Genomic DNA, 24,844 nt, shown 5'->3' with positions numbered 1-24,844 from the left:
TCCATGTACCAAAAAAGAGATTGAAGGCGGGGCCCAACAAAGCAAAAGGGCTGATGAGAGAAGGGACGTTTCAGTGCGATCCCTGGAACCGCCACTAGAGGGCAGGCCCAGCACAGTGCACCGCAGAGAAAGCGCTGCCCAGGGAGGCTGCAAACAGTGACTGGAATGTGATACACCAGTGTATCAAAACTGAAGAGGGGATGGGAGGGAAACATCGAGTTGTCACTGTTAAGTCCTTTCCGACTCCAATATTCAGTAATTCCAATCCCTGTTTCATTCTGCTGTGTACTAATGGTACACAGCTCTCCCAGGTGCACCTGCCCAGCTCCCTGTGCAAAAGGACAATACAACCACAGATAAACGCATTCTGCAAAGTGAACAGTGGCATAGCTTATGTTCCATTTCTTGTTCAATGAAAATGGACCAAACTGCTGCACAAAACAACATGGATGAATCTCACAACGTTGCAGAAGGAAACCAGACATATTAAATGATTCCGTTTCTATATAATACAAAGTTCAAAAATAGGAAAGCTAATTGATGGTGCGAGAAGCCAGGAGAGGGGTAAAAAGGGACAGTAAAGATGGGAGGAGGGGATGAGGGAGGGTTGGTGGGGCAGTGACAATGGTCTATTATTCCCCAATCTGGGGAATAGAAAATTCCCAGAGAGATATACTTACGATTTGGCCACTTTTCAACATTACATTGTACTTGAATTTAAACTTTTTAAAAGTAAAATACTGGATCAAGGAGTAAAATACTGGATCAATTAGGAGATTAAATAGTTTGTGTAGAAGTTTCTTTAAAAAGAATCAAATGTATAAAAGTTTGTTTAAAAAGAATCAAATATGCATTTCACAGTTACAGCTCCAGAGTAACTATGATAACGTATAAAATTAGGTATGTCAATTTATAGTTCAATAAAGCTGAAAAAGAACCTTTAAAGAATTAGGTGCAACTGTGCTTATAAAGGATGTTTTCTGCATTTTTGAGATCTGAACAAACCTGGGTGAAGCTGGCAAATTCTGCTTTTCTCTCTCCATTTTCCCTCTCTACCTGTGCACATCCCATGTTTCATATTTCTAAGAGACACTGAATTATGAGACCCATTTAGCGCGTACAATGCATGAATGCCAAATTTGCATTTGTGACCAAAATTGTATGGATAAGTCTTTTAAAAAGCAATTTTCAGGTTAATTCTACCTTCTCTGTTTAGGCATCTGGTTGCCTCAGTGTAATGAAAATGCCACTTTTTAACACAATGCTCTAAACTTGGATAAAGGGGGCTTGGTTGGAGCGGGGCAAATGGGAAGGAGAGTCATGGATGTTTTGCATGTCAATCAGCTTCAGAACTGTTTGCAATAGAGTTGAAGGATAGAAATGACTCAGGTGGCCATTGACAGATGAACGGATAAACAAAATATGGTGTATATGTAAGGATATTACTCAGCCTTAAAAAAGAATGCAATTCTGATCTATGCTACAACCCGGAAGAACCCTGAAAGTATTATGCTAAGTGAAATAAGAGACCTCAAAGGATGGCTACTGTATGATTCCACCTAGAGGTACCTAGAATAGCAAATTCATAGGGAAAGAAATAGAATGGGGTTGCCACGGGCTGGGGGAGGGAGGAATGGGGAGTTACAGTTCATTGGGTACAATATTTCAGTTTTGCAAGATGCTAGAGGTTCTGGAGATCGGTTGCAAAACAATGCGAATTTATTGAACACTACTGAAGTGTACGCTGAAAACTGGTTGAGCTGGCTAGGCGTGGTGGCTCATGCTTATAATCTTAGCACTTTGGGAAACCAAGGCGGGTGGATTGCCTGAGCTCAGGAGTTTGAAACCAGCCTGAGCAAGAGAGAGACCCCATCTCTAAAATATAGCTGGGCATGGTGGCGGGTGCCTATACCAGCTACTCGAGAGGCGGAGGCAAAAGGATCACTTGTGCCCAAGAGTTTGAGGTTGCTGTGAGCTATGACAGCATGGTACTCTACCAAGAGTGACAAAGTGAGACTCTGCTCAAAGAAAGAAAAAAAAAAAAAAGAAATGGTTGAGTCCAAATACTGTGTTGAAAAGATGAGAACGTTCTAGAAATAGAAGTGATGGCTACCCAACGCTGCAAATGTACTTAATGCCTCTGAATTGCGCACTTAAAATGGCTAAATGGTAAATTTTATGTTATGTGTATTTTACCACAGTAAAAAAGGGGGAGATAGTAAAAAAAAAAATAGCACTGAACTGAAAGGTGGCCATCGTCACTTCTTGCTCTAGCAGTGCACAAGGCCATCCCTTGCTAACTCAGGGCGCTATAACATCCCAGGAAATCCATGTTAGAGGCCATACACAGCTTGTGCTTTTTGTAACCCTGCCCACCTGTGGGTAGGGGAGGACAGTCATTTTCTTCTGATATAGTTCCCCAAAATCTATCTCTGTTTGGAATAGAGTTCATGAATCTGATATTAGCTTTGAATTTTTAGGTTTTTCATTTGAGGTTTTTACTAAGGAACCAAAGTTAGATGGCTCCTGTTATGGGTCTGAAAACTAACCTTAATCATTCATTCAACAAACATTTACTGAGCACGAACATTTTGGGGACACTAAACTGAGCTAAGGAAGGGTAAGACAATCTCTGCCCTCAAGTGGTTTGCATCCAGCTGGAAGAGGTGAACTTGTCAATAGAAAAGTATTCTAGACAGGTCAGGGGCGCTTTGATCACGAGTTTTATCTATGAGGAAGATAAAGATCTATCCCAAAGAAGCTGAATCTACTACAGGCTCCGTGTTGGGCAAATTTTCTCTTTAGCATTTGTTCACTGCTTTCTCTGTTAATTACTTGCTGTTAATTAAATTACCACCTAAATGATCACAGGCAGTGAAGTACTTTCTATGTATACACTCTGACTAAAAGAAGTGCTATTCATAGCTCAGAACCTCAACATCATGGTTTGTAATAGTTAGAGCAGCGTTGTAGGAGAATCCCAAGGCCAATTTCAATGCTTTCTATCTACGAAATTGTCTGTTACATATTGGCAAGATTCTGCCAGGCTGGTTCTTCACATCTGTCATCAAACTGAGGCTTGTGGTTTGCTTTAACTCCCCTGTTCAGATGCTTAGTACACAGTGAATGTGTATTATTATTATCATGAGCCAAAACTAATTTACCGTAGGCAAAGAATGATTACCTGAGTTTCTGAATTAAATTCTCCAAAACTAAATAGCCGGGCCCTTAATTCCAATTCTGCTGCTTTTTCCTCTTCTCTCACACAGTTAGCCTTTAGCATTTCCTTGTGCTCCAAAAGAAACTCTATGTTGGTATTTCTATTGCAAAAGAAGAAAGAAATTTCTTCTGAAATTTGCGGGTTAGTGAAATAAGCATCGATCGTATGCCGACATCCTCTAGCTATTGAGCCAAATAGGAGTGCATATTTGAAGACACTGCCAAAGTCCCCACGACTTTCCAAGTTAAAATGTGAAAAATAAATGTGCGAGTCTTGCTTTTAACTCCATCAGAAGACATTTTCTTCCCCTCCCCTCTTCTTGCGGCACTCCTTACATCCCCCAAACAGAGAGGAGCAGACCTGAGGCGTCAGGAATTCAGGCCGTGGTGTATTCCAGTATATCAGTCAGCATTCCCAGCCTGATAATCAGAGTGTCTGGAGAGCCAAGGGAAAAACAGAGACTCTTGCCGCCCTCGCTGAGAGATTCTGAGATAGATCCTCTGGAGATAGATTCTGATATAGATCCTCTTTTTCTGCCCTTTTGTACCCACCCTGTCCCAGAAAATCATACTGGGAGTGGGGGACTCCATACATTCTCAGAATTGGGAAAGATACAAGGGTTAAAAGGATACAGAAGTGGTGGGCACAAGAGAATGATTTTTAGCGTCTTCCCTTCTGAACAAATTAATTTGTTCCGAAGTTAAATGTAGCTTGACCTATTGTTTAAAAAGACTGCCATCTTCAGAAAACTGATCTGAAAACAGTTTTGTACATTTTTATAATGAGTAGATATAAGGATCTCTTGTCTGTGATTTGAAATGTTTTCAATTGTAATAATATAAAATTTTAGGGTAGGAAGGAATTTTGTGAATCATCCAATCCACCCTTTTTCCCTTGACAGGAGCCCTTTTGTAGTACCTTGACATAGTGATATGTACGCTTTAACACGATATAATAGTTAATCACAAAAATTATGAGATGATTATTTGGCTGAGAGTCATAGCCAAGGAAAATGCATTTGTTAGCATTATTATCATCCAAAGCATAGTTGATTAAGGAAATAGACAGTTAGCCAAGTGATAGGGTAAAAACTACACTGGATCAAAATTAAGGCAGTAGGTACCATTTTAATCCTTTTTTAGTCTTTTTTTTTTTTTTTTTTTGAGACAGAGTCTGATTTTGTCACCCTCGGTAGAGTGCTGTGGTGTCACAGCTCACAGCAACCTCCAACTCTTGGGCTTAAGCAATTCTCTTGCCTCAGCCTTCCAAGTAGCTGGGACTACAGGCGCCTGCCACAACACCCAGCTATTTTTATTTTTTGGTTGTAGTTGTCACTGTTGTTTGGCAGGCCTGGGCTGGATTCAAAACCGCCAGCTCTGGTGTATGTGGCTGGTGCCCCAGCTGCTGAGCCTCTTTTTCAGTCTTTTAAGATATCTTTTATTATTACTATCTAGGAAAATATTTTGACCAAGTGAAAGAAAGTATGGACAAAATTAAACTTTAGCCCATCTACTCTGTGTAAATATAGCTTCTACCTTTTTCACCCCACAGTGTAAACTCTTGTTTTAATACAACCTTCAGCCTGAATCCAGAGAGATCCCGAGAAAGAGCCACTTGTAAATAAGCTGGACCCAGATTCTGGTTAGAAATTCCATAATGGAATAAATTGGCAAGAAATTCCATTGCTTAACGGAATAAATAAGTCAATAAATGTTTTTAATGACTTACATTTTATCCTGTATCACTTTTTCTCTTTTGTTTACATCTTCAAGATTTTCATCTACGTCCTGGGAATATTGGACCAAAGTAAGATTCTGCTCTTCCAGCTCTGTAAGGACTGCAAGTAATTCTTCTGGCTCTTTGAAATAAAGCACTGGCTCCTAATCAATCAGTAATGAAGAATATAATTCACTTAAGAACATGCTGCCTGCGTGCCTGTGACTTATCTAGAAAACACAGTGGCGTAAAGGGATTCTGTTCAGGTTACAAGACCGACATGGTGGAGAGCTGGCTTGCAGGAAGAGGACATGGCGGGGGCTGGGGGAAGATGAGAGGCCCTGGAGAGGGGAAGGGAAGAAGGCAGAAGAGATGCAGAGGAAAAGAGAAGAGGAAAGTGGAGGTGAGGGCAGGAGGAAGGGAAAGGGGGAGAGAGAAGACAGGTGGCTAAGTGAAGGCCATCGTTTCCCCACATTAGTTTACATTTCCCAAATTTCTAAGATTAAGTGTGTATTACTTTAAGCAATTTAAAAAAAGACAATTACTTGCACAATAACGTGTATCATTATTGGCAACAGCCAAGATATGGCAGCAACCTAAATGTCCATTGGCAGGTGAATGGCTAAAGAAAAAGTAGTCTCTACGCTGGAATATTATTCAGCCTTAAAAAAGGAAGGAAACGCTATCCTATGCTACAACATAGAAAGCCTGGGTACATGATGCTAGGTGGGGTAGGCCAGTCACAAAAAGACAAATACTCCATGTTTCCACTGGTGCAAGGTGTCTAAAGCAGTCAGACGCTCAGAAAGTAAAATAGCGTGGCTGAGTGCCGTGACTCAAGCCTGTAATCCTAGCAATTTGGGAGGCCAAGGTTGGGAGGATTTCTTGAGGCCAGGAGGTCAAGACCAGTCTGGGCTACATTATGAGACCCCCATCTGTACAAAAAATTTAAAAATTAGCTGGATATGGTGGTACAGGCCTGTAGTCCCAGCTACTCGGGAGGCTGAGGTAGGAGGATCTCTTGAGCCTAGGATTTTGAGGTTGCAGCGAGCTATGATCACTGCCACTGCATTATAGCCTAGGGGACAGAGTGAGACCCTGTCTAAGAAAAGATAAAAGGAGAAAAAAGGGGAGGGGAGGGGAGGTGCCTATAGCACAGTAGTTACAGCACCAGCCACATATACCGAGGGTAGTAGGTTCAAACCCAGCCTAGGCCAGCTAAACAACGATGACAACTGTAACAAAAAATAGCCAGCATGGTGGTGGGTGCCTATAGTCCCAGCTTCTTGGGAGGCTGAGGCAAGAGAATCACTTGAGCCCAAGAGTTTGAGGTTGCTGTGAGCTGTGACGCCACGGCACTCTACCAAGGGCAACATAGTGAGACTGTCTCAAAAAAAAAAAAAAAAAAAAAAAAAAAAAAAGGAGTGGGGGAGGAAAAGGAAAGAAGGAAGGGAAGGAAAGGGAGGGTAGTGGTAGGGAAGGGAAGGGAAGGAAAGGGAAGGGAAGACAGTGGTTGCCAAGATCTATGCACAGAGGGGAGGAGTGTTCAATGGATGTAGAGTTTTGGTTTTGCAAGATGAGAAAGTTCTAATGATCTGTTGTGGAAGTATATGGGTCTTTTTTTTTTTTTTTCCTTTAACTACAATCAAAAAGAAGATGACTTGGGTAAGGCTGTGTAATATACGATAATGATGTTTTTTGCTCCTTTTGAGTTTCTGTGGTTGTATTTAGGGTAGGATTAGCTCAAGTCAATCTTGCAACAATGAAGGACTGTTTTGTTGAGGGCCTATTGATATCTGACAGTTCAGCTGCCCAATACATCTCAAGCTCCAATAAAATAAATAAGCAATGAGAAAATGCCTATTGTAAAAGGAAGATTGCACTACATATAATAGATTATATCTATCTTCTAAATTATTACCTTCTTGTAGACATTTATTTTTCATAAAAGGTCTGATGATAAAAATGGACAATATATCCAACTGGAGAACAGAATCAAAATCTTATTTCCCTCTGGAAAGTTTGTGGAATATTTGGAATAGAAAATTTTAACTTCAAAAGAAAAAATGAACATCTATACTTTTCACCAAACACCATATTTAAATCAAGAAATAGAATCTGGTTACCAGCTCAAAGTCTGTATCATCCAAAGCTAATTCTGAACTGTCTTCTGAAGTGATGCTTTCAGCCTGGCTGTAAAAGAAAAAAGAAAGTATCTGATTTCTGAACCATGTTCTGTCAATAGCTTTGGTTTCATTTCTAAATTGTCTTTGGAACCTAACTGTAACCTAACTGCTCTTTTCAGTAGCCTGTCTAGCCTTTTAGGGAACTGCTGATTGCAGAAATCAATGAATCCCATGAGTAGGCAAAAAAAATCAGGTTTGGTCTCACAGAGTTGGCATACACAAACAATAAGGCCACGTGGAAGGACCATACCATGTGATACTAATTATTTGAGGTGCATCTATGAAGGTAACTTTACTGTCACCCTAGGTAGGGTAGAGTGCCATGGCATCAACCTAGCTCACAGCAACCATAAACTATTGGGCTCAAGAGATCCTCTTGTCTCAGCCTCCCAAGGAGCTGGGACTACAGGCTCCTACCACAACGCCTGTCTAGTTTTTCCTTTTTTTCTTCTTCATTTTTATTTTTATTTTTTTTAGTAGAGATAGGTTCTTGCTCTTGCTCAGCCTGGCCTTGAACTCCTGAGCTCAAGAAATCCACCCGCCTCAGCCTCTCCAAGTGCTAGGATTACAGGCATGAGCCACCACACCTGGCAGTAACTTTTTGTTGTTGTTGAGAGAGAGTCTCACTCTGTTGCTTGATAGAGTGCCCAGGTGTCACAGCTCACAGCAACCTCTAACTCTTGGGCTTAAACAATTCTCTTGTCTCAGCCTCCCAAGTAGCTGGGACTACAAGCACCCACCACAACGCCTGGCTATTTTTTTTTTTTTTTGCAGTTGTCATTTAGTAAGCCCAGGCCAGGTTCAAACCCACCAACCTCAGTGTATGTGGCCAGCTCTCTAACCACTGAGCTACGGCCACCACCCAAAGTAACTTTATTTTTTAATAAAGACTGCGTTGCTATATCTTTTTGTCTTTTTAAATGTAGTCTTATTGACAAACTAGTGCTCAAAATGAAGTTTGTATCACAGCCTTCTGGATATCCCGGAGTATAACAAATTTAAAAGCAGGTGTTACTTTTCAAAATAGCTTCAAATCAAGCTGAGGAGTTGCTTGGGGTAGAGGGTGGATGTGCAATAAGGAACGTCCTTAAAGAAAAATGTTGCTTGGAAAGTAGTTCTGGAAAAATCCTTGAAGAAAGATACATTGAGAATGATTGGCGGCTCAGCGCCTGTAGCACAGTGGTTACAGCACTGGCCATATACACTGAGGCTGGCAGGTTCGAACCCGGGGCCAGCTAAACAACAATGACAACTGCAACAAAAAAATAGCCGGGTGTTGTGGTGGACGCCTGTAGTCCCAGCTACTTTGGAGGCTGAGGCAAGAGAATCACTTAAGCCCAAGAGTTTGAGGTTGCTGTGAGCAGTGACGTCACCCATGGCACTCTAGGCACCCTACCAAGGGTGAGGTGGTGAGACTCTGTCTCAAAAAAAAAAAAAAAAAAAAAAAAGAAAGAAAAGAAACAAAGAAAATGATTGGCATATGAAAGAAGGCTGGGCTAAGGAGAGAGTGAGGGGGCTGTTGGTATGATGTAGGTCATTACCATTTTCAAGGAGAAGGTCAGGGGAGGGCAGAGGATATAGGGATCCGAGTGAATCATGGGAGCCAAGAATAGAAAGAGAGGTCGGGCCAAAAGAGAAGAGACAAAGGTGACACCACCATTTGTGGTCCAGAGCCTGGAATTGTGGGGGGAGGAAAACGGTTTAAGGAAGGGTTAAGAAAAAGATTGATATTTGCTTTGCTCATGTTGGGGACATAAGCTCATGAGGGGACAAAATACGAACCTAGAGCTGCACTTTGGGCAGCTGGAGAAAAGGTGCGAGAAACAAAATAAAGGCCATGGCCGTAGACGCTGCTGTCCACCCCTCTCTTCTCTTGGATTCAGTGATGTCACTTTCCAATAAGTCCTTTCCACTTTTCTGATACTCCTGTGATCTTTTGGGGTTCCTCTTCTACATAAACATCTATTGTGTGTCATCTGTCTTCCCTTCCCTTTCTACCCCTTCTTTTGGGGTGACCTCTCTGGTGGATTCAACCACTGCTAACACACTGATGACTCACACACCTCAATGTCTCTTTTCTGAGTGCAAGACTTCAACGTCCATCCTCCAACAGGACATCAGCATCCACTCAGCTGTCCCACAGGGAGCTAAAAGGAACACATCTACAGCCACGCTTCTTTTCCTCTTCAGGGCTGCTCCTCTTACTGTGATCCCAATATCACTGACTAGCAGACCAGCTTCTGTGCTAGGAATGTGGGAGTGGGCCTCAGCCCTTCTCTTTCCCTAGAACTTCCCTCAGTCTTTACTGTCGGGGGCTATGGAGACCCCAGCCCCAGCTCAGGCTTCCTCTGGGTGCCACGAGCAAGCAGCCCCCAGAATCTGAAAGCACTTTGACTCGGTGAACACGAAAAGAGGGACACCCAGCAGCAGCAGAGCTGAGGCAGAGAGGGAAGTCACGGCATGGCAGGCAATTAGCAAAGTCTTATTTTATAGAACACACCTAAATGTATAAGCAAATAGAACACAATTAAGTTTATGAGCAGACAGAACAGACCTGAGAAGAAGGTAGGGGTCTCTTCCTCTCCAATAAGGATGGACCCCCTTGCAGACTTTTTCCTTGTATTTATTCCCCCATTCCTAGCTTTACTCCACCCACTCGTAACGTCTGTGCATTTCTTAATTCAGGTTCATGCCTTTCTTTCACGGAGGGTCTTGATCAAGCTGACTCTACATTATTCTTAACTAACTTTCCTTTGGAAAGTCTCCAAGATATTAAGAGGGCATTGACTAATCATGGGATGTTAACTTCTTTAAAAAGTTTCTACTGATCAGTCCCTCTGTGGGAGTCTTAGGAGTTGAGCAGCGCCTGAATTTCCAAACTTTCCAACCACAATCTTGGCTGGTTCTGCTGTTGCAGTAGCCCAGAACAGTCCATCTTCTCCACCCTGTTCGCGTCTAAGCTAAGGAATTATCTATGTCCTCTGTCTCAGCAGTTGCCCACTTTTCTTTTCCTTCTTCCCCTGTTCCCTGTCTCTAACGTCTCCGGGAGCCTTTCAAAGTCCTGACATCTCTCCCACCCTCGCCTTCTCTATCCCACTGCCACTGTCTGGTTGGGGCAGTTCGTTCCCTCTCACCTGATTTGTGACAAGAGCCTCCTAACTGGCTCCTTTACCTCTACCATTTCCTTCTCTAAAATACTGACGCATCCAACTTAATAAAATGCAAATCTGATTAGGTCTCTGTCACACTCTTGCTTCAAACCCTCAGTGGTTCCTGGGTCCTTGGAACAACGCGCAGCCTCCTTGGACAGTACCACCACTACCTGCTCTTGGTGCAGCACCGGTGAACCCCCTGGACCTCCTGCTTTTACCTTGCGAACCAGGCCCTCTGAACAGAACCATTTCTGTGTGCCAGAAAACTGTGTCCCCTTCAAGACCTTGTCCTCAATAGCTCCTCCTCTTCTCCCCAGACTCAGCTGAGATGCCATCTGCTCTAGAGAGGTTCAGGTGCCTCTATCTCTCCTTGGAGTTAAGCATCCTACCTTGGCCTGCCTGTGACCCTCTGAGCTTATCCTGCTGATGACATTATCACATTGTATTGTAGTCACCTCATCCTTTGTCCTCCTCTCCAAATGGTAAGCCCCTTGAGGGCAGAGATTGTCTTTTTTTTTTTTTTTTATCTTGTGGGACCCAGGGTACTGAGTATTGATTTATTGAATGAATGAAAGAGACCGTGATAGCAGTGATCTTACTGAAGGAGCAAATACATTGTCCACATGTTACTGTGTTCATCTAGTTGCAGAAAAGGCATTTGGCATAATTCATCACTCACTTATGATTTAAAAAAAAACTGAAAAAGAGGAATAGAAGGTAATTTCCCTAACTTTGATAGAGTATCTAGAAATATCCTCCGGCTAGCATTATATTAATGGTGAAAACCTGAATCTTCTCAAGGCTGGGAACAAGGCAAGGATGTCTGCTCCCCCGACTCCTTCAACATAGAAGTTCTACCCATTGCAATAAAGCAAGAAAAAGAGAGAAAAGGCTTACAGAACAGAAAAGAAGAAGCAAAAATGTCCTTATCCGCAGACGATCTGATAATCTACATAGAAAATCCCAAGGAATCTTTAAAAGCAAAGCAAAACAAAACAGAACAGAACCTTGGAACTAATGGAGGTCTGCAAGGTCAGAGTATACAAGACGAAGCTACAATAATCAATTGTATTTCCATAGATTGAATGCCTTGAAGGACACCAAAATTATACATCAATTGCCATCTCACAAAAGAAAAAATAGGAAAATATTTTGGTATAAATCTAACAAAACATGTACAGGATTTATAAGCTGAAAACTACTCAAGGCTGAAGAAATCCTGAAAGATCTAAATAGATCTACTGTGTTTCATGGATTGGAAGAAACAACATAGTTAAGATGTTAGTTTTCCCCAAATTGATACACAGGTTTCTGTGAGTTTCCTAGGGCTGCTGTAACAAACACCAAAACTGAGGTGGCTCATTTAAATTTCTCTGTAAGTGGCTCTGTAAATTGCTCTTGTCTCACGGTTTTGGAGGCCAGAGGTCAAAAATCAAGGCATCGGCAAGCCATGTTCTGAGGGCTTCAGGGAAGAGTCTGCTGATGCCCTTCTGTCACCTTCCTATGTTACCAGCAACCCTTGGTGATCTTTGGCTTGTGGACAACACACTTGAGGACAACACACTTCTGTCATAGTGTGTTCAAACCATGGGCAACTACTCAGCAATAAAAAGGGACCAACTATGGATAGACCCAAGAACTTAGATGAAACTCCAGAGAATTATGCTTCGTAAAAAAATATAATTCCGGGGGCGGTGGCCATAGCTCAGTCCGTAGGGCGCCGGCCACATACACTGAGGCTGGTGGGTTTGAACACGGCTGGGGCCAGCTACCAGGCCAGCTAAAACAACATGACGATGGCAGCAACAACAACAACAGGCTCGGCGCCAGCCACGTATACCAGAGCTGGCACGTTTGAATCCAGCCCAGGCCTGCCAAACAATGACGACAACTACAACCAAAAAATAGCCGGGCGTTGTGGTGGGCGCCTGTAGTCCCAGCTACTTGGGAGGCTGAGGCAGGAGACTCACTTAAGTCCAAGAGTTTGAGGTTGCTGTGAGCTGTGATGCCACTGGCACTCTACTGAGGGTGACAAAGTGAGACTCTGTCTCAAAAAAAAAAAAAAAGAAAGAAAGAAAGAAAAAGAACAACAACAAAAAAATAGCCAGGCGTTGTGGCGGGCGCCTGTAGTCCCAGCTACTTGGGAGGCTGAAGCAAGAGAATTGCCTAAACCCAGGAGTTGGAGGTTGCTGTGAACTGTGATGCCGCTGGCACTCTACCGAGGGCGACAAACTGAGACTCTGTCTCAAAAAAAGAAAAAAAGAAAAAGAACAACAAAAAATAGCCAGGTGTTGTGGTGGGTGCCTGTAGTCCCAGTTACTTGGGAAGCTGAAGCAAGAGAATCGCGTAAGCCCAAGAGTTGGAGGTTGCTGTGATGCCATGGCACTCTAGCCAGGCCAACAGCTTGAGACTCTATCTCAAAACAAACAAAAAACTTCCTTGGAGTGATGTTCTGTATTTGACTGAACCAGTGTCCTGGTTGTGGTATTTGTAAGATGGTAACCACTGGGAGAAGCCGGCTAAAGGGTACCTGGGATGTCTGCCTTATTGCTTACAATTGTACATGAATCTCCAACCATCTCGAGGTAAACATTTAATTAAAAAAAATAGTAACTGCTAAATGACACAGAAATGGAACAACTCCAGGGCCCAGAATTCAGAAAAGTCTGCCCGTTCCCCTCAGTGATGTTCGTGACAGTCTGTGTTGTGCTGTATTGTAGGGCTGGCCAGGTTCACCTCTGAGCTGGTGTACCCGTCCCAGGCATCAACAGATTTTCTTAAAATTCTCTTGGGGTCGCCAGGGTGAAGAACTAGCAACTTCTGAAGTAATATATAAATGAGTCAGCAATCGAGAGAGAGAAGAAACAATATAGAAATTAAAATAAAATACCTTATGGTCCCATTGCCACAGTTCTGAATGGTGAGGCGAAACTGTCCAAACATTGGCTAGCAAAACACTTGAACAAACAAAGGGCAGTGGGATGCGGCGAGGCAAAGACCCCAAATCCGGGGGGCACGTATTGAAGAAGGCAGAGAAGCCTACGAAATCTAAAGGGTGCACAGACATGGCAGCACCACCCGCAATGGCTTTTGCAGCGGGTGTGGCTATAGGATATATGTGCAAAGGAAAGGCTCAGAGAGTTATTTGCTGAAAACCATTCATGGCGCCTGTGGCTCAATGGAGTAGGGCTCCGGCCCCAGATGCCAGAGGTGGTGGGTTCAAACCCAGCCCCAGCCCCAGCCAAAAACTGCAAAAAAAAAAAAAACCTATTCATCCTTGCCAAGAGACTTAATCAAATGTACACTGTACCTTGATACCACTGATTTTGTTTTCTCTGGGGTGGCAGTGAACCGCTTGAGTGACTTTGCTGTCCAAAATATCCAAGTGAAGTCCACACCATCGGTGATGGCGGCGTGAAGAGAAATAACACATAATTAGAAATGAGTCCTGTGAATTGCTGCAAGTGACTCATTTTTCTGCACAGATACACCCATTACTTGTTTGGAAAGTATTATTAGAATGATAATCATGTAGAAAATGAAGGCCTTTTATTATGGAAATTGGCTTCCAAGTGTAAATATAAAATCCAAGGCACAGTGGTTGGGGTGGGAGTGGGGCACAATATCGGAAGCAGGATACAACTACTGAAGGTCACAACTGGGGTCATAAATGGTGAAATATACAATGAGGTTCTGTTTTTGCCTAATCACATATATGTTTCTAATCGCTTTTTTATGAAATAATATCTTGTGGAGAGACGTGTCGTTGCCACACCCAAGTCACCTGGCACCAGTTCCCCTCATACCCAGGTGCACTTGTCTCCTCCACATCATGGTCCACACTTGACCTTGGTGCAAAACTGAGAAGAGTTTGAAACTGACTCAGTAACTTTGAGTCACTTCATCCACTGGCCCCCAACCCCTGATCCCTGGGCATGTCTCTTTTACAGCTTCCTCTCTCTCCTTGTTCTGTCTTGAACCCACAGGGCTTCACTTGCCCCACCTTCCACCTGGCAAGCTCCTAGTCATCCTTCAAAATCCAGCTCGGCTGGTCTTTGTGTCTACACTTTTTTCCCCACTTTTTTTTTTTTTTTTTTTTGAGACAGAGTCTCACTCTGTCACCCTGGGGTAGAGTCCTGCAGCGTCATAGCTCACAGCAACCTCAAACTCCTGGGCTCAAGCGATCCTCTTGCCTCAACCTCCCAAGTAGCTGGGACTACAGGCACCTGCCACAATGCCTGGCTATTTACTTTTTTTAGAGCTGGGGTCTCACTTTCACTCAGGCTGCTCTCAAATTGCCTGGAGTTCAGGCAATCCACCTGCCTCAGTTTCCCAGAGTGCTAGGATTACAGGCCTGAGCCACCACACCCAGCTTGAGACTTTCTCTGTGAAGAGTCTTCTAAATACCTCAGGTAGAGCTCACCGAGGTCACTGTCTACCACCACCGTATTACTTGCTCCAGGGTAGTGCATACTTCTGGGGTGCTGAACTATTTTCTGTCTTGTCTTTGTCTACCCAAGGTCTTGAAGAGTCCCTGACAGATTGTTTATCTCTGATAAATACTACACGGTGAATGAAGGAAAGAAGGGGAAAAATGAAGAAACAAATGGGTCCCACTGTCATCTTGAGCTATCATCTTAGCTTTTAATCTGACTCCCTGACACATACTACCAAAAAATATTGGGAACGGGTATTATTTATTTATTTATGGCCAGCCAGGGCTGGGTTCGAACCGCCAGCCCCAGTGCATGGGGCTAGTGAGCTATGGGCACCCAGCCTGAAGGAGTACTATTTAAACTCAGTAACTTCTATATTCAAGATTTCAAAGAGAACACTGACACCCCCACTCCAGATCCTCCAACTGATAAAGAAAGGTCTTAAATAATTTGGATCCAAATCAGGTTCACAAGCCAAAAGAATTCTCTTTCTCAGTCAGCTATCAGCATGGACAAGGCATCAGGCCCACAGTTAGGTCCTTTCTGGGCAGGCAAATTGCACAGCTGAGCTTTATCAGCAGCAGGATAGAGGAGGAAATGGTCTCCAAGAGTCAGCCTTGGGGGTTGCAAACTCAAATGAATGGGGAAGGATGAACACAGGCAGAGCAGGGGAGTGGGCCCAATGAGGATGGAGGCATCCGGAGAGATCAGACCCCTCCCAGGGGAACGTTCCCAGCTTATCTTCAGACTTCAAATCTTGGGGTTTTCAAGAGAAGATGCACATAGAGATTTTTTTTAACTGCTGATTTTTAAACATTATCCACTAAGCCAAATAATGTCAAAACATTAGAGGCAGGTGGGACAGCTCAGTGGACCAGCCCCCTCAGTGGGCAGCTATGAAGGGGCAGACAGGGGGTTTGCTCCACCTGAAGCGGGTGGTGATGTTGAAGGCGTTCTGGGAGCTAATAGTGGGCATGTTGGAGCTACCTCAGCTTTCCCCCAGAGTTACTTCTCCAAGTCACTAGGCAATGGCAGTCACCTGCTTGCAACTGGCCTGGTCTCCTGGGCTCTGGGAATGGGCCTGTCACTCACAGAGGGCAGGCTTGAGCCAGAGGAATGAAGGGACACCCCACTAGGAAGACCTCAGGCTGGGGGCGGAGTGGGGGGTGATTCACCGCCTCTTCCCCTGATTTTCTGCCCTCTCTGTCCACTCGTGCACCCTCTCTGAGGTTTGTGATAATGTCAGATAAAGAACTGGAGCTCCTGGCTCCCCACGGTTAAGGGTAAGGTGGACACCACCCTCTCACGCCCAGGTTGGCTCGAGGGTCCACTTTGAGATGGACACATTCTGGGGTCTCTACTTTTACCTTGGGGACTTTTTCCCTGAGAAGAGTCTTCTGAAACGACTGATGTCTGCGTGGAATCCTGCAGGCTGTCTTCTTTTTTACTTGGCTGTAATGTGAGCTCTAGAAATGAAAAATAAAGGGGTGGAGGGAGGCGGGGAGAGTGCCAGAGAGATGAGGAGGGGGGAAAAACACTTCTGAGAATAAGAGCTTTGTCTTGGGGTGAAAGTAGAATTTTTGTCAAAACTTTCAGGGACAGAAATCCAGGACAGAGACATTGGGAACCAGCAAACTTACGATCTAAATGGCAAGGGCTTGTGTGTGGAGTAAGCAGAATAGATGAGAACCGCCCTACCACAGCTCCTAAAATCCCAGATATTAGATGCATTCCTCTGAGTGCATAACTCACCTCGCGTCTGAGCATCTTCTGTTTAGATGACAAATGCAGGGGGACTGAATCTTAAACTGTTGAATACAAAAACTTCAAGTTTTTTCTTCCCATTCCTTCTCTCTCTCCTTCAACACCATTAAGTGAGCTTAATCTTACTTGTGAGAGATACGGGGAACTGAGTGGGGAAACCAGCTCCCTGGGAAACAAATCCTCCCTGACGTGCAGTTCGCCCATTTCTGTAGTGTAAATGCTCTTGCCCTGGAGTAGCAGCATCGATTCTCAGCTGGGCGCCACCGGGGCTCCCCATCCCAATGCTACAACCTGGGAATTATAACTCCCCCAGCAGCCAACTGGGCAATCCCAGGGCTCATTCACAGATTTCCTCTCCCTTAAGGATAACTCAGCTTTGATGCTTTGATGTTCAGGGTCCCAAATCTATTGTTTCATTAATTTACCCAGTTTTTCAGATTCCTCAGGCAGGAGAGTAAGTCTAGTCCTTGTTACCCAAAGATTTCTGAAGTGCAAATCTTGCCCCTTGATTTTTGATCTTACTTTTGTCATTTATTAAATTCTTCTATATATGTAATAGAATCTATTTCTGCTCCATTAAGCTGGCCTCCTGAAGCCAGTACCTTACTGTTCTAACAACTAAGATTCTGCAATAATATACAATAGAGTATCTTACAACATTACTAACCTTCCCCCATTACATTCTTAATGCAGAAGTGTTTATCTTTCTAGATGAACCTTGGAACTATTGTGCAAAATTCTCTCTACCCAATACTCAACTGCCCAATGAATTGTTAACATTTTTACTATAATTTCATATTCTAAAAAATTGGCAACTTTATAATGTCAATCTTTCTATTTGAAAATGTGACATATTTTTCTCTTCATCAAACCTACAGGTCACACACATGAAGGTTATTGTTAGTTCCTTGGATTTGACTTCCTTGTATATTTTCTAATTAATCAAGTAATTTAGATTAATAAAGTATAATTAACTTTGTGTCCATTTACTTTACAGAATCCTTTAATCAAACAAAATAGTTTCTCAGTTTTGGGGGGGAGGTTTTAGTTATGTTATCATATCATCTGCAAATAATTTATTTTCTATTTCTCCATGCCTAGATGATGATGATGATGATTTTGAGACAGAGTCTCACTCTGTCGCCCTTGGTAGAGTGCCATGGCGTCACAGCTCACAGCAACCTCCAACTCCTGGGCTTAAGCGAGTCTCTTGCCTCACCCTCCCAGGTAGCTGGGACTACAGGCACCCACCACAACACCCAGCTATTTTTTGTTACAGTTGTCATTGTTGACTTTAGCTGGCCCGGGGCTGGGTTCGAACCTGCCAGCCTTGGTGTAACCACTGTACTATGGGCGCTGAGCCTCCATGCCTAGATTTTTATTGCTGTATGCCATAGTTTGGATAGTTGACCCTCCAACTCTCATGGTCAGATCTGATCCCAGGGTTGGAGGTGTGGCTCAGTGGCAGGTGATGGGTCACGTGGGTGGATTCCTCGTGAATGGCTGGTCATCATCACTCTTGAGGTAACGAGTGAGTTCTCACTCTATTAGTTCCCATGAGAACTGGTTGTTAAAAAGAGCCTGGCATGTACCTCCCCCCTCTCTCGCTTCCTCTCTGTGATGTGATCTCTCCCCAGGCTGCTCCCCTTCCCCTTCTGCCCCAAGTGGAGGCAGCCCAACGTCTCCCCAGAAGCAGATACTGGTGCCATGATTCTTGTGCAGCCTGCAGAACCACGAGCCAGATAAACCTTTTGCATTTATTTTCTTTTCTATCTTTTCTTTCTTTCTTTTTTTTTTTTTTTTTTTTTGAGACAGAGTCTCACTATGTTGCCCTCAGTAGAGTGCTGGGGCATCACACCTCACAGCAACTTCAAACTCTTGAGCTTAAGCGATTCTCTTGCCTTAGCTTCCCAAGTAACTGGGACTACAGGCGCCTGCCACAACGCCCAGCTATTTTTTGTTGTTGTTGCAGTTGTCATTGTTGTTTAGCTGGCCCTGGCCAGGTTCGAATCCACCAGGCCCAGTGCATGTGGCTGGCACTGTAACCACTGTGCTACAGGCACCGAGCCAGATGAACCTCTTTTATTTATAAATCATCCAGCCTCTGGTATAGCAACACAATGGGCTTAGACACTTTATATCTGAAATTAGCCTGAGTTTCTAAATTAATAATACATAAAAGAGAGAATCCTTATTCAGATTTTCCTTTAAAAATTCTTCATATATATGTGTGTGTATATTTGTGTATATATATATATAATTTTTTTTTTTTTTTGAGACACAGTCTCACTTTGTCGTCCTCAGTAGAGTGCTGTGGCATCATAACTCACAGCAACCTCAAACTCTTGGGCTTAAGCGATTCTATTGCCTCAGCTTCCCAAGTAGCTGGGACTAAAGGCAACAATGCTCAGCTATTTTTTAGGGGGTCTCACTCTGGCTCAGGCTGGTATCCAACTCCTGAGCTCAGGCAGTTCACTCACCTGGGCCTCCCAGAGTACTGGGATTACAGGCATGAACCACTGCGCCCGGATTAAAAATTCTTAATATTTAAATAAATAACAAACAAACATTGAAGCAGATTATGTTAGGAATATTTACTTAACTGGAATTACAAATATGTGACTTACTTGTTAATAGTTTTGGAAGGATGGTGCTTGCTTTATTTTTTGCCTGTGTTCTTTTCAGTGCCTGCTGGATTTGCCAATGCTTTGGAGACAATTTCAGCAGAAAAAACCCATATTTCATGTACTCACTAAGGAGGAATTCTGCTTTTGATATTTCGCTAATCAAGAGGAATAAAGATATCATTAGGTACATCTATGTGGAAGCATGTTGAGTTGCAAAATATTTGACAAAATTCTTTCTCTTGATGGTATATGGACAATAACTAAATCATCAAAAGTACGAATAGAACTATAAAAATATAAGCTTAGACAAAATACGAAGAGATAAAAGAAACCCTGTGTGCTGCTTGAATAAAACACTCCCAGAGATAAGCAGGCACAGAATAGACTGAAGACAGTTTTATCCTACTCACTTATTTCTGTGGGAAACATTGTGTTAAGTTGTAGACATAGGGAGAAATTAGAAGGAAGCAAAACGTGATACTTTGGCAAGGGGAAGAAAGAAAACTAACATTTAATGAGCACCCACTGTGTGCTGGGCAATACACAGGACCCACTATGGTTGTAAATTTCATCCTCAGTACAGCACTTTAAAACAGTTACTCTTACTCCCATCTTGGGAGGGAAACTGATGACTTGCAGTAAATAGTGACCCCAGCCCTCAACTCTGGGTCTGACCCAGACACCCACAATACCAAGTGACTGGAACCAAAATCTCCTCCCCAGCTTTCCATGGCTTTATGGTGACCCTGTCACTAAGTGGATGCAGGGGGATGCTTACAATAACAAAAGAAGGTTCACGGGAAAGGAGCTCCCATACCTTTATCGTTTAGAGCCTCCCTTATTCACACCCTCATCAATATTTTATCAATAGTATTTTGCACCAATATCCTCCATACTTCTGTCTATCACAGCCTTCTTTCAGCCCTGGCGTCATTGTGGCGTTCAAGGGTTGGGAAGTGACTGCTTTATGTATTACCAGTCGGGAGATGATGGGAGCCCTGCAGTCTGCCATTGCTTGAGTTTTAGACTGAAATTCTCCCAGATGAGCTACAAAGAGCATTGGGTGAAAATCGACTGGAACTGCACAGCTTCCAAGCAAAAGCTTCAGAAGAAACGCCCTTTCCCTTTGTAAATAGTTCCCAGCCCTGCCGGCAGCAGGGGCCTCCTGGATCTGTCTCTAGCCCATAAAGAGAGACTGAGCACTTGCTTCCTTTGCTCTTTTTTTTCTTATCTCCTGCACCTTTCTCAGAGGGTAAGACACAGTAACATGTTCTCTTCAGTAAGGCTGCTCTGAGGGTTTCACTGGGGGGCCACTGTGCATAAACCTATCACTTTAAGCAAACATAAAGGCTGCTACTCTAGTACTATGAATATTCTACAAAAGATAGCATCCTAGTTACCCTAGGCGGTGAGGGAGGGAAGGGAATTCTCCATCTTGAAGCTCCTTCCACTTTTGGTGCTTAAAAAAGAGGCTGGGGGTGGGGGTCATGGTGTGTAACACACTTTTTGGGGGCAGGACAGTGGGACACAATTATAAGAGGGACTTTACCTAACAAATGCAATCAATGTAACCTGGTTCTTTGTACCCTCAATGAATCCCCAACAATTAAAAAAAAAAAAAAATGGCTCAGTACCTATAGCTCAGTGGCTAGGGACCCCGGCTACATGCACCAGGGCTGGCAGGTTCGAACCTAGCTCAGGCCTGCCAAACAACAATGACAACTACAACCAAAAAATAGTTGGGCGTTGTGGCGGGCGCCTGTAGTCCCAGTTACTTGGGAGGCTAAGGCAAGAAAATCACTTAAGCCCAAGAGCTTGAGGTTGCTGTGAGCTGTGATGCAACGGAACTCTACCAAGGGCGACATAGTGAGACTCTGTCTCAAAAAAAAAAAAAAAAAAAAAAAAAAAAAGAGGCTGCTGTAGCCAGAAGGTGTCTGAAACACCCATTTGCTTAATGCAACTGGTTTCAGAGAAACTACCGTCCAGTTTATTATTTTATTTACTATTTTTTTTTTTAATTTTTATTTCATTTCACTCTGCCGCCACAGGTAGAGTGCCTTGGTGTCATCATAGCTCACAGCAACCTCAAACTCCTGGGATTGAGCAATCCTCTTTCCTCAGCCTCTTGAGTAGCTGGGACTACAGGTACCTGCCACTATGCACAGCTAGATTTCCTACTTTGAATAGAGGCAGGTCAGGCTGCTCTTGCTCAGGCTGGTCTCAAACTCCTCATCCCAAGAAATGCATCCGCCTTGGCCTCCTAGAGTGCTAGGATTACAGGTGTGAGCCACCACACCCCGCCCCATTTGCTTCATTTTAACCAAGGTGCTGTCCTCCCCCCAAAATAGTCTAGGATGTAAGAGGTCTAGGACTTAGTTCCAGGGGAGAGGGAAACATCATGTTCTCAAAAAGAAAAAACAGTAGTTTGGGGTGGTGCCTGTGGCTCAGTGGGTAGGGCTCTGGCCCCATATACCGAGGGTGGCGGGTTCAAACCCGGCCCTAGCCAAACTACAACAGAAAAATAGCTGGGCGTTATGGCAGGCGCCTGTAGTCCCAGCTACTCGGGAGGCTGAGGCAGGAGAATCGCCTAAGCCCAGGAGTTGGAGGTTGCTGTGAACTGTGTGACGCCATGGCACTCTACCGAGGGTGATAAAGTGAAACTCTGTCTCAAAAAAAAAAACAAACAAAAAAAAAAAAAACAATAGTTTGGGCTAGGTGCATGGATCATGCCTGTAATCCTAGCACTTTGGAATCTTGGTACAGGAGGATCACTTGAGCCAAGGAGTTTAAGAACAACCTGGGTACCTTGATGAGACCCTGACTCTACAAAAGTTTTAAAAATTAGCTGGGAATGTTGGTGCAGGCCTGTAGTCCCAGCTACTGGGGAGGCTGAGGCAGGAGAATCACCAGGAGTGAGGAGTTTGAGGTTACTGTGAGCCAATTGCCCCATTGCATTCCAGCTCATATGACAGAACAAGACCTTGTGTCTAAAAATCTAAATAAGGCTTGATGCCCATAACATAGTGGTTACGGCACCGGCCACATGCACTGAGGGTGGTGGGTTGGAGCCCTGCGTGGGCCAACTAAACAACAATGACAACTACAACAAAAAGATAGTTGGGCGCTGTGGCAGGCACCTGTAGTCCCAGCTACTTGGGAGGCTGAGGCAAGAGAATCGCTTAAGCCCAGGAGTTGGAGGTTGCTGCGAGTTGTGACTCCATGGTGTTCTACCAAGGACAACGTGGGGACACTCTGTCTCAAAATAAACACATAAATAAAATATAAATAAATTTAAAAAAAGAAAAAAACATGTTCAGCATAACCTGATTCCATGACTATACAGTGTCTCCTACATCATGAAATTACTGTCCATGGATAATGACAGAAGGAAGCTGCTTTTTTTTTTTTTTTTGAGACAGAGTCTGACTTAATCTCACAGTAGAGTGCCGTGGTGTCATTGCTCAAACTCTTGGGCTCAAGTGATCCCCTTGCCTCAGCCTCCCGAGTAGCTGGGACTACAGGCACTTGTCACAATGTCAGACTATTTTTAGAGACGGGGGTCTTGCTCTTGCTCAGGCTAGTCTCGAACTCATGAGCTCAGGTGCCTGCCTCAGCCTCCTAGAGTGCTGGGATTACAGGCAAGAGTCACCGTGCCAGCCAAGGAAGCTTCTTTGGATATTTAAAATTAGTTCAAGTTCCCTTGACCATGGAAGGAAACATCCAGGTATGAAAAAGAGTGGCAGAGAGTACATTTTATCCCAACTCCTGCTCTTATAATTTTTTTCATTATATTATAGATCTTAGTTTTAAATTTATTAATTTATTTAGAGATGGGGGTCTCACTATGTTGCCCATGCTGGACTAAAACTCCTGGGCACAAGTGATCCTCCTGCCTCCACCTCCTGAGAACCTGAGAGGGGAATAGCACGCTGGGCAGATTTTTTTTTTTTTTTTTTGAGACAGTCTCAAGCTGTTGGGTAGAGTGCCATGGTGTCACGGCTCACAGCAACCTCAAACTCTTGGGCTTAAGTGATTCTCTTGCCTCAGCCTCCTAAGTAGCTGGGATTATAGGCACCTGCTGCAATGCCAGGCTATTTTTTGGTTGCAGTTGTCACTGTTGTTTTAGCTGTCCCGGGCTGGATTCCAACCTACCAGCCTTAGTGTATGTGGCTGATGCCCTAAGCACTGAGCTATGGGTACCGCCCCAGATCTTGGTTTTTAACAGCAATACTGAGTTCTAGTAAGTGTTAAGTATAAATACAGAAAATGCTACCAATCATTATTGTAGGAAGACTATAATATGAATCCCAATTTCAGAGATGTTCTAGGGGGAAAAAACCTGTGTCTTAATGAAGGCAAAAAGGGCACTTAGAAAATAATTTATTATTTATTCCTAACATTGGTTTGCTTCTTTACAACTAATTTTTTCACTTTTGTATTCACAGGTTAAGGAAACTTTTCAGCCAGAAGCCATGTACTACCCTCATATCCAGGAAGGGACAATCTTTGATGAGTAAGTTCTTTACTTTATAAATTTGTTCATATTTATGAAATCATCACCTGCCAAGAATTATCAGGATTACGGGGGTTTCACAGGCAGAAATAGGTTTTAATGAGTCATGAGATTTGGGCACAAGAAGATGGTATCCCCCTCACCTCTTCACAGCCTGAACCTCCATAGTTGCTTTCTTCAGCTCTGCCGTCATCTGGAGTTTGTTTATTGTTTCTTGTGCTGCGCTGAAAAGTAATGGAGGTTTGTTAGTTTGTTTTGTTTCGTCTTGTGTTCCAAAAAACTAAAAAGAAAAAAAAAGGAGAGGAAGGAAGGATTTGGCCAGAGTGAAGAAACTAACATTTTAAGAGCATCTACAGATCGCTGGTCATTCTCTCGAAGGAACTCTTCAAAGGCCATTGCGTCATCCTGGAGTTTTTTTTCGGCTTTTGTGAGTTGTCTTTCTTTCCTTACTATGTGTTTTTCAAACTTTTTAATTGTGTTTCTTTTGGTTGCCAGAGTGTACTAGGAGTATTGAAAACAAAGGTACAAGAACATTATTCCATATTTCTAGCAGTACATTTCAACAGTCTCTTACTAAAGGGGAAAGTTAATGCATGTTGGTAAGTGATCCTTTGTATCAGAAATAATAATATGTCCAAATCTTGGGGCAGTGGCCTTTACTTCATGAAAGAATTTGTTTCGGGGGGTTAGTTAGAAGGGAGACTAATTCCTTTCTCTTACTTTTTTTTTTTTTTTTTGAGACAGTCTCAAGCTGTCACCCTGGGTCGAGTGCTGTGTTGTCACAGCTCACAGCAACCTCCAACTCTTGGACTTAAGTGATTCTCTTGCTTCAGCCTCCCAAGTAGCTGGGATTACAATGCCCGGCTATTTTTTTTTGGTTGCGGTTGTCATTGTTGTTTAGCTGGCCCAGCCCGGGTTCGAACCTGCCACCCTTGGTGCATGTGGCTGGCGCCGTAACCACTGTGCTATGGGCACAGAGCCTCCTTTCTCTTACTTTTATGAAAATGATCAGTATCGTTTCAAGACAGCTGTGCCCCACAAATCAAAAATAGCTACATATTCCTCCCTCGCCCCACAAAGAGGTCGATTTAGCATCACCCACGGTGAGTTACCCTCTAGTACTTCCTGGGCATTGGGGAACAGCCCACCAGCTTCTCTTCTAATAGGAGGGCACCATGGAAGGAGGCAGTTTCGTTTCTGCCACGCCAGTGGTGCCCTCCTGGGAACCAG

General features: G+C 43.6%; 1 protein-coding gene across 6 annotated transcripts in view; it reads right to left on the bottom strand.

Moving 5' to 3' along the window:
• Positions 1 to 24,844, bottom strand: part of CCDC38 (coiled-coil domain containing 38) — a 56,912-nt gene that overhangs the window by 7,672 nt on the left and 24,396 nt on the right. For 4 of the 6 annotated variants that reach the window (XM_053583587.1, XM_053583586.1, XM_053583583.1 and 1 more), the window contains exons 6-13: positions 23,952 to 24,115; positions 23,758 to 23,838; positions 19,102 to 19,256; positions 16,078 to 16,176; positions 13,585 to 13,642; positions 7,063 to 7,129; positions 4,949 to 5,100; positions 3,185 to 3,320 (exon numbers count right to left, since the gene is read on the bottom strand). In XM_053583587.1, the coding sequence (XP_053439562.1) occupies positions 3,185 to 3,320; positions 4,949 to 5,100; positions 7,063 to 7,129; positions 13,585 to 13,642; positions 16,078 to 16,176; positions 19,102 to 19,256; positions 23,758 to 23,838; positions 23,952 to 24,115 (912 nt within the window). The remainder of the gene's footprint in view (positions 1 to 3,184; positions 3,321 to 4,948; positions 5,101 to 7,062; positions 7,130 to 13,584; positions 13,643 to 16,077; positions 16,177 to 19,101; positions 19,257 to 23,757; positions 23,839 to 23,951; positions 24,116 to 24,844) is intronic. The other 2 variants (XM_053583589.1, XM_053583588.1) reach the window with 2 other exon arrangements.

Source organism: Nycticebus coucang, chromosome 3 (genome assembly GCF_027406575.1).
Source record: "Nycticebus coucang isolate mNycCou1 chromosome 3, mNycCou1.pri, whole genome shotgun sequence".
Classification (NCBI taxonomy): Eukaryota; Metazoa; Chordata; class Mammalia; order Primates; family Lorisidae; genus Nycticebus; species Nycticebus coucang.
This window is presented reverse-complemented; position numbering and strand designations above follow the sequence as displayed.